At 44.0% G+C, this 14,440-nt stretch overlaps 1 protein-coding gene across 1 annotated transcript; it reads right to left on the bottom strand.

The window, feature by feature from the left end:
• Positions 1-1,487: 1,487 nt before the first annotated feature.
• Positions 1,488-4,601, bottom strand: LOC145106866 (uncharacterized). Its single transcript, XM_079043791.1, has 2 exons — positions 3,537-4,601; positions 1,488-1,922 (listed from the first exon to the last, which is right to left on the bottom strand). Exons 1-2 carry the CDS (start codon positions 4,599-4,601, stop codon positions 1,488-1,490), a joined length of 1,500 nt encoding a protein of 499 aa, XP_078899917.1.
• Between the last annotated feature and the right edge of the window lie 9,839 nt (positions 4,602-14,440).

The following is a 14,440-nucleotide window of genomic DNA, read 5'->3' as shown; positions in this document are numbered from 1 at the left end:
TGTCTGTACTATTGTATGTCCTGCCAGTTGTGTTGATCATTTTTAAAATGCGAGTATTTATTTCATCGGCCAAATCATTTGTAGGAGAGACAATTGCCCTTACAGAAAGGTGTATGGCAGTTGGATCATGAAGCATATCGTCACCGTAAACGAAATCTATCAGGGTTTGTAGAGAGTTCGGGCCAGGTGATATTAAGAGTGAAGCTGGAATTCGTATTGAACTTGAGTCTCGTGGGTCATCTTTGTCGGGTACACCTATGATTCCGTCTCCAATATTCAGCAACCATGTTGCAAAAGCTGATGTAGACAGTAGACTGTGGTCGGCTGTTTCAGAGGAATCCAGTCTCATGTTCTTACGTAAAATGCGAAGGTTGAAATATGGCCACAGGTAGGAACTTGGCAGAGTGAGGGCAATAATTTCTGAACGGGTACTCTTTGGCAGGACGGGAAGAGTTTGGCGGAAGTCACCACCAAGAACAACGGATATGCCTCCAAATGGCTGCTCATCACGGTCCAAGACATCTCGAAGGGAACGGTCTAGAAATTCAAAGCACCTTCTGTCACTCATTGGCGCTTCATCCCAAATGATGAGCGATGTACGCTGTATAAGATCACCGAGTAATGTTCTCTTTTTTATATCACATGATTTTTTTTCGGTTAAGTCAATAGGTATCTTGAACCTCGAGTGTGCTGTTGTTCCAGAAGGTAACAATAGCGAAGCTATTCCTGACGCAGCAACAGCCAGAACAATTTTTCCTATAGATCTAAAATAGGATAGAATTGTGGTCCATAGAAATGTTTTCCCAGTACCACCATGTCCGTAAACAAACATAAGCACTTGTTTGTTGTTTTGTATGGATGTAACAACTGTTTTGTAGACTGACAGCTGGTCACCATTTAGTTGTGGTAGTAGTTCTGCATGTTGCTTCCGTAGAGACTCCTTGTCATAGCTCATTTCTTCAAGTAGCAGCCGGTTTTGCAAAATGTCAATAACATTTCCTGATGGCATTGGAAGATCAAAATCCGCCATTGATTTAGATGGAACGGAGGAACGGAGGGTGTGTTCCAAATCATGAAGTAGTTGTTGCTGGATTATGTCAGCAGTGGCAGCAATATCTTTATCTGGTATTTGTTGTTTCAGTGTATGTAAGTAATCGTCTTTCATCTTGTCACGTGCGGTTTCCCATAGTAAAAGCGGGTTGCTGACTTCACAGAAAAGCAGCAAGTGACATAAAAGGGATCGTAATTGTGGTGAACTTGCCCAGACGGATGCTTTGGTGAAAGCGGTTAGCCATTCGATATCATCACCAATCAGTCGAAGGGCATTGCAAGCAGCTCTAAAAGTTGGGTAAACTGTACCAGACACAGTACGTAAGTCCTGAAAAGATGTACATCCTTTTTGATGACAGAGTAGCATCCGTAGGTAAAATAATTCGCCGGAGGAAGGATGTACGAATACAAGCCTGCCAACCATTTTTGAGGACTCATCAACTCTTGGGACTCCATGATTTATATGAATTGTCCCATTTGTAAGATTTTGGATACTCTAGGTATGTGAGATCACGGCCTTTTAGGTCTTTTGCATTGTTGTTAAACCATCCTAGAAGGGTAGTTATGCTGCTGACAGGATTTGACAGAACCTCGGGTATCGTGCTGTCACCTTTGAAAATTAGTTGCTGCATGTTTTCTTCGTGTACAGATAGAATCTGAACGGGCAGGTGGCGATGGTGTATATGGAAGTTTAAAATGCGCCATGCTGCCTCGTGCGGGCATATGTACCGGCCGTCCAGAAAGTTCTTGACCTCATCTACTGGACGAATTTCTTCTTTTTCTGAAGTGGTATGTCCAACTGTAGCCGAGTCAGCAGACGATTCGTTGGGTGCTTCTGCTTTTTGGATAACGTATCTGACACAGTCAGCTCCCTTGGAAATGTATTTAAATAGGTACTTAATCATCATGTTCCACCCGCAGTATTCTACATTGATGTGTGCTCGGAACCGTGAGCAAAGCCTTTTGTTGTAGGGGACAACATATCCGTTGTCTATAAGCTGTCCATATTGGGTTGTATGGTGTGCGGATGAACCACGTTTTTACCGTACATATCCTTCTGTGTCGAACAATGTAGATTGAAGAAAGGGTTTAGGGAAGTGTTTGCTACATTTACCATCTTTCATACACGAAGCTTTTTCGTTAAGTGGTCCACACGGGCCGTGGATCATACAGGTTGTTATGGTTTCGTACAAATCAGGCTCTGTGATTGGATCTGGCAGTTCGGCTGTAATGTAGGTGTCAACATCAGCAGCGTTTTTTATCCGGTCCGAACTTTTGACCCACAATAGAGTGTGACAGTGGGGAAGACCTCTCTTCTGGAATTCAATGGTGTACAAATCTATAATCAACAATGTAAGTATTATTTAGGAAGTCAGTGACAGTACATACAACAGGAATGTAAATTTAGAGACATAAAAGAGTGGAGCATCAATTATTGTGATTTCTTTAATTAGAGGACACAATTTTTTTTTTGAACAAATAACAAATTTATAGATATGTTGCATCAGTAAATGAAATAGCAGTTTTTATAAGACTATTCTTAACAATATAGTTATCCAGAAAAAAAAATTATAACAAAACCTAAGAAAAGACTCAAATGCCCTTAAAGACTAAGATGTGTAACATGTGAGTAGCAAATAAACAACGAACCACACATGCATCTGGAAATTTCTTTAATGAGATAAGACAAAAAAAAAAGATATGAAAAAATAACAAATTCATAAATGTCTTACATTAGTATATCAGATAACAGTTTATGAAAAAATAACAAATTCATAAATGTGTTGCATTATTATATCAGATAACAGTTTTTTATGTGTATATTGTGGTTATATTAGCATTGGCATATCTGTTGATAGCAAGTATTAGTACAGGGGCATATTGGAAATATTCCACCTCTCAGTGATGCTGGTAATAGTAAAGGGATATGGGAAACAAAAAAAGTCAAAGTCTTAGAAGGAAAAAAAAGTGGTCTAGCCAATTACGTAATCAACACAGGGCGACATTGGGAAAACATCAGTTGCCAATAATAATTTGATAATAAATATAATATACTTTTTTTAATCAGATAAGACAAAAAAAAATGAAAAAATAACAAAGTCATAAATGTCTTATGTGAGTATATCAGATAAAAGTGTTTATGTATATATTGTGGTTACATAAGCATTAACAGAATGTATATATATGTTGACAGCAGCAAATATTATTACAGGGGCATATTCGAAATATTGTATTCGTTGCAAATGATTAAAAAAGCTAGAAATAAAACAGGGCAACTGCTTTGAACATTAATACAGGGGTATATTGGGAAGGATGTATAATTTTTTTGAAATCAGTAAACCATCTGTCATGTAAGTTTTGTAGGAGTCTGGTAACATAAGAGTTTGAATATTAGGGAATATAGTAAAAAAGTAGAAATATGACTACAAATAAACATAAGTTGATACTTAAAACATAAGTGAAAGATAAAGGAAATGAAGACATACATGCGTCAACCTCACCAAAAGTTTTGTCCTCTTTAAGAAAGTTGATAAAGGCATGAACCTTGATGTTGAAGACTCTAGCAATAATATCTGCTCTACTGTGAACATCTCTGGCCACTTGACGTTACACGTAAATGTTATAAAGTATTGTGGATTCCCGTACACCCTACATATTGAAAGCGCATCTTGATAATGGTTGTACATGAACCAGGGACCACCCGTGAAGGACGCTGGCAAGAAGACACGTTCGCCAACAACGTGTGTCTCCCTGTCCCCCTTTGAAAGTGCATCGTAGAGGCCACTAACATAATTGGACCGAAGGTTTTCCTGGTGGTTGATGATGTAATCTAACCGTCCCTCTTCAATACATGTGTATGCATCAACCAAATACTGTTGGAACAGGCGAGAAGCGTTTACAATAGGGGACCATATGTGCCGACGGGCATGAATATGGTACGCATTATACATATTTACAGTGAGATTTTTAGCGCTAACACCCCTCCGATTACCCATCTTCAAACGGGGCAACCAACCCTCCTCACCATATGGAAACAAAAGTGGGTATTGTAAAGGCATATAGCTTGGATGCAGCTTACTGATACGTTGAGGACGACCAGAATGAGAATAGATAAGGATATCATACTTGCTACACGTTGTGTCATCACCGCTTACTATGCAACCCAATGATCCAGGCGACGGCAAATCATACCTACGGTCAGGAACATTGTTAAACAAACGCACTGCATACGACTGTAAATTGCTTTCATCCGCCATCTGTTTAGCGGTTTTGAAGGTCCGCACGTACTCATTATTAACCCCCAAAAACTGTACCAGAAACTGAACAATATTAGAATCCAAATCCCTCTTTCTAGGACCATCAAAAGCCCTGAATCTATTCTTTATCTCGTTTTCGGTATCGAACAGATATAGCTGCAGAAACCTGGGACCCTTGACAGCATCCGGAGAGAGAGACCCTATCCTGTGACTAATCTGACCAGATATCTTAAAAACATACGGACCACGACTATCATTTACAACGTCATCTACAATTGCCCCAAAAGAAGTCATAGAAAACATGCTGTTATAAGCCCTAATGTCCTTCAAAAAGCTTGTATTTTGATACAGGGCAAGGAATTCAGAGGAAAACGTAGAAGGGTAAGGAAGGACAACCTCTCCACCCCTGCAACAGTGATTATACCTCGGATGACCGGGCGTGGACAACTTGAGGACCCTCTCAACATACCAGAAAAATGCACCGCAAAACTCACAAACACAGGTACAGTCCCCAGAATCAAGGTATTAGGGAAGAACAGAAAACGCTGCAACACGGCGAGACCTGCGACGGGCAGCAACAGAGACTCCAGCAGAGGAGGAAGCACCGTCATCAGGTCTCCGCTTCGGCGGAACAGACATACGAACACCAACCGACGACAGAGCAGAAACAAAGTAAAAAAAGGGAACAAAGAAGAACAGAAGAACAGATGAAAATTACCTCCGATAGAAGAAAGGAAATATGGAAAGAGAAGGAGATGAAGAATGAAAGAGAAAGTGAAAAGAAGAAGAAGGGAACACGTAGGAATGAAAAGATGCAGAAGACAACACGTGGAAAGTAAAATGCAGGAAAATATTAAACAAATAGGGACGGACACAAAGGCAGGGAAAATCCAAAATAAATAGCGTTTGATTCCAAAATGACCAAAAATGTAAGCACAAAGTAGAAGGAGACAGATTTAAAGAGACATACATAAAGAGGGGGCGATCTTTGTCAAACGCATTGGAAGTTCACTGTTGGTAAGTTAGGACAATTTATATATATATATATATATATATATATATATATATATATATATATATATATATATATATATATATTAATTATTTCTAATTCCATTATTTATTAACCAAAAATGATATGGAATTAGATTTAAATTCATGACAGATTCTTTTTTCAATTTCTTTAGAAACATTCTATGAACCACACATCACCTTACTATACTTAGGAAATACCCGCCACTTCACATCATTTTTGTATTTTATTTATTTTTTTAAATACTCAATTTTAATAGAAATAAAAGATTTTTAAAAGGAAATTAAAATTCCATTAAACCAAAATTAAAAGTACATTACCAAAAGTGAAAATAAAAATTACACAAAAAAAAACTTTAAAAATATTAAAAAGAACATAAAATTAAAAGTTACATTATAACCTAAAAATTAAAAATTACATTAAAACCTAAAAACGATAAAAACCACGCTAAAATTAAAAATTATATTAAATCCTTAAAAATTGAAACCTATTTGTCTTCGTCGTCTTGGTTATGTTGTCTCGCGTAAACGTGTTTCATCAAATCTTGACGAAAATTGTTGCGTGTTTCTGAATTTTGTATTTCCAAAATTCTAATGTACAATTCCGAGTTCCCAACTTCTTATTTGTGCGGGTGGATGAAATACATTATTTGGGTTATAATACAGATAGCCCGACCCTTATCTTCAAGTACCATATTATGCAAAATGACACAAACAATCGATACATTATTTATTTTTCCCCTATCGTGTGCTCGTATCAAGTGTTTTATGTTGTGCCATTTCTTCTTGAGCACACCAAAACCCTGTTTCAACGTCATACATGTTGATTCGTGTGTTAATTTGAACATGCAACATCCCAAAAATATAGACCAAAACATTCTTTTTAAATTCATTTATGAAAACCATATTCCAACCATATCATAATAGAACCATAAGTCATGTAACGCCCCGATTCTCAGGTATTGTTTAAATAAGAATTTAATTAGTTTCAAGGCCTACTCGACGAGTTGGTTGCCCTACTAGTCGAGTAGCAACGAGTTTGGTACGCGTGTTTAGTGACCTGCTCGCCGAGTCCATGAAGGGACTCGACGAGTAGGAGCTGGCAGAGGAAACCCTAAATCCAGGGGTTTTGCACCCTATTTAAGGAAGCATAAGCCTCCTTTGGCCTCTTTGCATTCCTTTGAGAACTCAGAAAACCCTAATTCGTGTGGTGTGTCATTCTTGTGTGTGTAAAGCTTTGGAGAGGAGATCTTTTGAGAAGAGGAGCTTGGGGAACAAAAGGCTAGGAGCAAGGAAGTGTGGGAAATCAGAAATCTACCTCACATAGCATCATTTGGAGGTATCAAGTCGTTACCTTTTCTCCTTTTCCTTTCTAGACCTCTGTTGGTTGAGATCTAGGGTTTTTATGGTTTGGTTAAGATGGTAATGTGGGATATGAGCTAGATCTGAAGTTGTAACTTCAGATCTGTAACCTTCTTGGGTTCTAGAGTCATAAAGCTCCGATTTTGGTCATGTATGAAACCTCTTTGAGTATGAAACCCCCATTGTAAGCTTGGATTTGACATTAAGAGCCTTTGTAGCTATGCATGTACGTAAAGTTTGCAACTTTACGTGAAAAGCATGCCTTAGAAGCTTGGATCTGTAGTTTGGAGCCGCTGCATGGCTCAAATGAGTCTGTATGGCAAAAAGGACTGAAGGGACTCGGCGAGTCGCATGGTCAACTCGGCGAATCATATGAAGATAGGCATGAACTCAGCGAGTTGGAAGAACAACTCGGCGAGTCCAATGAAGATTGTCGTAGACTCGACGAGTGGATGAACAACTCGGCGAGTCGGATGAGGTTTGCCCCAACTTATGTATGCACGGTAACTGTCGAGTTGCAAGAAGGAAGCTCAACGAGTGGCCTTAGGGTCTCGATCGTAAACCAAAAGAACTCGACGAGTCACTCAGGTGACTCGGCGAGTGGGTTAGTACTTCAAGGAACTCGGCGAGTAGCCGGAGGTACTCAGTGAGTCAAGGTCAACATGGACTGTTGACCTTGACTGATGACTTTGACTTTGACCAGGATTGATTAGTTGGCTTATGGGTATGATTATAATATGGTAATAGGTGGTGGAGTTTGTGGCAATGATCCAAGGGTTGAAGTTTATCTACCGAGTCGACATCTGCAAGGTGAGTTATCCTCACTATATCGATAGGGTCTAAGGCACCAAGGCCGGCCCTTTTAGTTGTTATCGTTATGGTATGCTACATGTGGATATGATCTGTTAGATCAGAATCAGAATAGATAGTATGTTATGCTTTTATGATCCGTAGGGATTGAAATGTTAGTGACCTGTTAGGTCAGTGCTCTAGTTATGAGTGATTGCTATGTTTGGTAATCAGTGAGATAGATATGTTCGTTGTTTGTATATGTCAGTAAATGTTAGTTATGCACACATGGTTATTTGCTTGTTGCTTGGGTTGAGGCGGTCCTGCTTTGTGCTGAAGGCCAACACACCCTATGAGCGGTCCGGGAAGACTGTAGGCCCACGTGGCGGTCCAGTCATGCCGAAGGCTCGGTATAGATTCAGTTGGACTGAAGGCCCAGTAGGGCGGTCCAGTCAAGCCGATGGCCCAGTATGCATGATGATTGATTTATTATTACGGATATGGTATTATCAGTGTTGTGTTGGTATTTTGGGGGTAACTCACTAAGCCCTCGGGCTTACAGTTTTCAGTTTATTGTTTCAGGTACTTCAGGAGGTAATGGCAAGGCGAAGGCGTGACCGTACTGCTCCTCATCCTTATGATCTGGTTATTGGGACACTCTGATGAATAATGATTGAAAACATTTTTGTAAACAATTACTATTTAGTTTTATTTATGATTGAAAAAGTTTAAATCTGGCGTAAAATTTTTGGATGTTACAAGTTGGTATCAGAGCCTTGGTTTGAGTGAATTGGGGGAAACATACGTGTGAACCCAGTCTCAAATCAAGGAAATTTTCGAAATAAATTCTAAAATGGTTTTCAAAATAAAGGATGGAGGATGCAGAGGGTACGATCAGCCGGAGCCTGTAAGTAAACCCCAAAATACCATACAGTTATTATGATATGTTAGAACAGCATGCTAGTGCTAGGCTAGGGATCTTCAGGAATCGCATGATAGACTTGCCTGATTATATAATGCCTACTAGCCTAGGGTTTCTTGTATATGGAATTGACATCATTACTGTAGTCGTTAGTGTAGGCGCCACGGCTGCGCGTAATCAAGATCTTATAGCCTGAGAATGTTTGATCCAGTCCACGGATAAGATTGGATATTCGAAAGTCTATTGGGTCTAGAGTTATGTGCGACTAGACTGCACTAGCACTGCAGGGGTTGATGAAAGTTTCATGGATGTGTGGGTTGTGAGGAGCTGTGAGATCAGTTGTGGGATAGGCGATGTTTCCCTAGGAGTAAGGGTTGAGCGCATATTATGTTGATGATAGTGTTAGGGTGTTGTGGTGATACTTGAGAGAAATATGGGTAGGTGTGGAAGGTAGTATGGGCCCGTACTACTGAAAGCACAGGACCCATACACGTAGCAAGGAAGTCACAACCCCTAGGGTTTGTGGGTCTTGGTCTCCCGATATTATGTTATTTATCTGATGACTTGAATATATATTTCAGTATGGTGGTGACGAGATGTGTTGCTATTGGATCCGGATCAGGATCAGGATCAGGATCGGGAGACGGAGGGTCAGAGGTGCCGATAGCACCTGAGCCCGTGGTACAGATAGGGAAAGAGGAGTTGGATGCCAGGATCCAGGAGATTATGCACGACGAGATTGCCGCAGCGTTCCGAGCACATCTGCCAGAGATGTTTGGGTCGATTAAGACCGCGATGGTTGAGTACTTTGATGAGCGTTATGCAGCTCTAGCAGAGACAGCTGCCGTTGCAGCCACTTCGGCTGTAACTGCGGAAGGGGTTGGAGGAGGAGCCGGCAGGGGTTTCCAGTACCGGGACTTCGATAACACGAAGCCCCCGACGTTTGATGGTACACAGGATGCGATCAGGGCTATGAGGTGGTTATCTGACATGGAGGGATGTTTCTTCACGTGTTCATGTCCTGCTGACCATAAGGTCAGGTGTGCCCTGAACCTGCTGAGGCTTGGGGCAAAGGACTGATGGAGATTGACGACAGGGTTGTACACTGATGATCAGTGAGCTGTTGTTACTTTGGAGCAGTTCCGGGATATATTCTGCACCCGCTACGTTCCACGCGTTGAGCGGGAGCGGCTTGCTCAAGAGTTTTTGACACTAAGACAGGATGGGGAGTCAGTGATGGAGATCACTCGTATGTTCACGGAGAGGGCTATGTTCTGCCCGGAGTTTGCTTCAGAGCAGTCTCAGATGACTCGTTATCTGAGTATGCTCAAGACTGATATTCGACAGTTTGTTGCTACGCAACGTTGTGAGACTCTTTTGGATCTTCAGGAAGCCGCGAGGCGGCGCGAGTTGGAGATATAGCTGCAGTTGAAGGAGCAGCGTCAGGTTCCGGCACAGTCGCAGCCGGCACCTAAGTGGTCCAAGACCGCTGATACTCGGATCGGGGGTCGGCAGAGCCGCACTTGTGGAAAGTGTGGCAGGGGTCATTCAGGGATTTGTCGCGCAGGAGGTGGTTGCCACAAATGTGGCAAGGAGGGGCACTATGCCAGGGACTGTCGCCAGTCCGCCCCTCCAGCAGATATGAGGATTTGTTATCATTGTCATCAGGTTGGTCACGTGAAGACCAATTGCCCGCAGCTCGCCGGAAAGCCGGCGCAGGGATCCACACCGGCTACTTTGAGGATTAGGGATGGGAGGCCAGTTAAGGCGGAGCCTCCGAAGGCTCAGGGGCGCGCCTTCCAGCTCACGGCCGAGGAGGCCAAGGCAGCACCGGATGTGGTTGCTGGTATGTTTCTATTTTCTGTTTCAGTCATTTTATCTATGTTGTGCTCATCGTTGGTACCTGTGTTTAGGTACGTTTTTAGTAAACTCTTTGCCTGCATTGGTTTTATTTGACTCGGGGGCGAGTCGGTCGTTTGTATCTCAGACTTTCAGTAGAGAGTTCAGTGTGTCGGTAGATGAGCTTGAGTGTTCATTGCGAGTTTCGATCGCCAATGAGCACGGGATTTCTGCTTCTTCAGTTTACCGGGGATGCGAGCTGGAGATTTTCGGGGTATCATTCCCGATAGATTTGATTCCTATTCCCATAGGGGAAGTATGTGTGATCATAGGGATGGATTGGCTCAGCCGGTTTGGCGCCATGATCGACTGTGAGGGACAGCGAGTAGTAGTTCGAACCCCAAGTGGGGGAGAACTGGTGGTATATGGTGAGGGCACCAGAGTAGGATCAGGGTTTTGTTCGGTCGCCAGGGCTCGGCAGTATATTCAGCATGGATGTGCAGGTTATTTAGCATGTATGGTGGACACGCGGGTCAGGGATCAGACTTCGGTTTCAGAGGTCCCGGTGGTTAGAGAGTTTGCTGACGTGTTTCCAGAGGAGTTACCTGGAGTGCCTCCGGAGAGGCAGGTGGAGTTCAGGATTGATCTGGTGCCGGGTGCGGCCCCTATCGCTAAGGCGCCGTACCGACTGGCACCGCCAGAGATGCAGGAGTTGTCATATCAGTTGCAGGAGCTGTTGGGTAAGCAGTTTATTCGTCCGAATAGTTCCCCATGGGGAGCACCGATCCTCTTCGTTAGGAAGAAGGACGGTTCGCACAGGATGTGCATCGACTACAGGTAGTTGAACAAGCTAACGGTGAAGAATCGTTATCCACTCCCAAGGATAGATGATCTTTTCGATCAAATGCAGGGTGCATCTTGGTTTTCCAAGATCGACTTGAGATCCAGGTATCACCAGGTTAGGGTGAGGGAGGAAGACGTGGAGAAGACGGCGTTTCGGACTCGTTATGGTCATTACGAGTTCGTGGTGATGCCGTTTGGGCTCACCAACGCACTGGCAGTATTCATGGATTTGATGAATCGGGTCTGCAGACCGATGCTCGATCACTCGGTCATTGTGTTCATACATGATATTTTGGTGTATTCCAAGACCCAAGAGCAGCACGAGGAGCACCTCAGGGAGCTGCTGGAGGTTCTGCGACGAGAACGGATGTATGCCAAGTTCTCGAAGTGTGAGTTTTGGTTACGAGAGGTCCAGTTCCTCGGACATCTCGTTAACCAGGAGGGGATTTTGGTCGACCCGGCCAAAGTCGAGGCGGTTATGTAGTGGGAGATTCCGAAATCTCCCTCCGACATCAGGAGTTTCTTGGGATTAGCAGGGTACTACCGGAGATTTATTCGAGATTTTTCCAAGGTTGCAGTACCCCTCACTCATCTAACGAGGAAGGGGGTGGATTTCCGGTGGGGCCCTGAGCAGCAGAGGGCGTTTGAGACCCTCCGGCGATGTTTGTGTGAGGCGCCAGTGTTGACGCTCCCTGAGGGAGTCGAGGATTTCGTAGTATTTTGTGATGCGTCCATCACAGGTCTGGGGGCGGTCCTCATGCAGAGGGGATGAGTGATAGCCTATGCATCACGACAGCTGAAGCAGCATGAGACGAGATACCCTACGCACGATCTTGAGTTGGGAGCGGTGGTCTTCGCTCTCAAGATTTGGAGGCATTATCTGTACGGGGTCCGATGTACTATATCCACGGATCACAAGAGCTTGAGGCACATCATGGATCAGCCGAACCTGAATATGAGGCAGCGCAGGTGGCTGGATGTAGTCAAGGACTATGATTGTGAGATCCTTTACCATCCTGGTAAAGCGAATGTGGTTGTGGACGCTTTGAGCCGCAAGTCAGCTGGGTCTTCTACCCCGGCAAGGTGTATGAGGATAGCGGTGGATTCCCCGCTTGTGAGCTTGATTAGGGATGCTCAGGTCGAGGGCATGAGACCAGAGAACTGGAAGATGGAGCGGATTAAGGGCGAGAACGCCCGGTTTGTTCAGGATAGCCGCGGATTATTGACCCGACACGGTCGGGTTTGGGTTCCGATGTCCGGAGGGGTCCGGCAGACAGTGATGGAGGAGGCTCATAAGTCTCACTTTTCGATACACCCGGGGGCCACCAATATGTACCAGGATTTGAGTTTGAGCAACTGGTGGCCGTGCATGAAGCGAGAAATCACTTGGTACGTCTAGAAGTGCTTGACTTGTAGGATGGTCAAGGCCGAGCATCAGAGGCCGCATGGTAAACTGCAGCCCCTGGAGATTCCCATGTGGAAATGGGAACAGATCACGATGGACTTTATTACCAAGTTGCCGAGAACGGCGAAGGGGCTTGATGCTATATGGGTCATCGTGGATCGATTGACCAAGAGTGCCCATTTCTTGGCCATACGGGAGAGTTCGTCAGCCGAGAGATTGGCCGATATGTACGTCAGCGAGATTGTCTCTCGCCATGGGGTTCCAGTCTCCATTGTTTCCGATCGGGATGTCAGGTTTACTTCCCGTTTTTGGCAGAAGTTCCACGAAGAACTGGGTACGCAGCTGCACTTTAGTACAACATTCCATCCGCAGACCGACGGTCAGAGCGAGCGGACCATTCAGACCCTCGAGGATATGTTGAGGGCGTGTGTTATTGATTTCGGTGGGAGCTGGGATTCTCACCTACCGCTGGCAGAGTTCGCCTACAACAACATCTATCATTCTAGTATTGGCGTCGCGCCTTTTGAGTTGTTGTATGGTCGGAGATGTAGAACCCCGGTCTGTTGGGGCGAAGTTGGACACAGAGTGATGGGTCGGACGGAGGTAGTCTTGCAGACTACCGAAAAGATCCAGCAGATCAGACAGCAGCTGCAGACCGCTCAGAGTCGGCAAAAGAGTTACACTGATAGACGCCGATCGGATTTAGAGTTTTAGGTTGGTGACATGGTACTTCTAAAGGTCTCGCCCTGGAAGGGTGTGATCCGCTTCAGGAAGAGGGGAAAATTGGGTCCCCGTTATATTGGGCCATTCAGGATTATTGCCAGTTTTGGCAAGGTGGCTTATAGGCTTGAGCTACCGGAGGAGCTCAACCGAATTCATAGCACGTTCCATGTTTCGCAATTGCGGAAGTGTATTATGGATCAGGAGGCAGTAGTATCGATGGATGATATTCAGGTCGATGAGCGCCTGAATTATGTGGAGAGGCCTGTAGCCATCTTGGAAAGGAAGAAGAAGATTTTGCGGAATAAAGAGATACCTTTGGTAAAAGTGCAGTGGGAGCATTAGAGAGGATCCGAGTGGACGTGGGAGCCGGAGGCGGAAATGCGGGAGCATTACCCGGCATTGTTTATTCCAGCAGACTTCGAGGGCAAAGTCTAGTTCAAGTGGGGGAGAATTGTAACGCCCCGATTCTCAGGTATTGTTTAAATAAGAATTTAATTGGTTTCAAGGCCTACTCGACGAGTTGGTTTCCCTACTCGTCGAGTAGCAACGGGTTTGGTACGCGTGTTTAGTGACCTACTCGCCGAGTCCATGAAGGGACTCGACGAGTAGGAGCTGGCAGAGGAAACCCTAAATCCCGGGGTTTTGCACCCTATTTAAGGAAGCATAAGCCTCCTTTGGCCTCTTTGCAGTCCTTTGAGAACTCAGAAAACCCTAATTCGTGTGGTGTGTCATTCTTGTGTGTGTAAAGCTTTGCAGAGGAGATCTTTTGAGAAGAGGAGCTTGGGGAACAAAAGGCTAGGAGCAAGGAAGTGTGGGAAATCAGAAATCTACCTCACATAGCATCATTTGGAGGTATCAAGTCGTCACCTTTTCTCCTTTTCCTTTCTAGACCTCTTTTGGTTGATATCTAGGGTTTTTATGGTTTGGTTAAGATGGTAATGTGGGATATGAGCTAGATCTGAAGTTGTAACTTCAGATCTGTAACCTTCTTGGGTTCTAGAGTCATAAAGCTCCGATTTTGGTCATGTATGAAACCTCTTTGAGTATGAAACCCCCATTGCAAGCTTGGATTTGACATTAAGAGCCTTTGTAGCTATGCATGCACGTAAAGTTTGCAACTTTACGTGAAAAGCATGCCTTAGAAGCTTGGATCTGTAGTTTGGAGCCGCTACATGGATCAAATGAGTCTGTATGGCAAAAAGGACTGAAGGGACTCGG

The sequence above is a fragment of the Lactuca virosa genome, chromosome 4, assembly GCF_052849685.1.
Source record: "Lactuca virosa cultivar CGN04683 chromosome 4, Lactuca_virosa_CGN04683_v6, whole genome shotgun sequence".
Lineage (NCBI taxonomy): Eukaryota > Viridiplantae > Streptophyta > Magnoliopsida > Asterales > Asteraceae > Lactuca > Lactuca virosa.
This window is presented reverse-complemented; position numbering and strand designations above follow the sequence as displayed.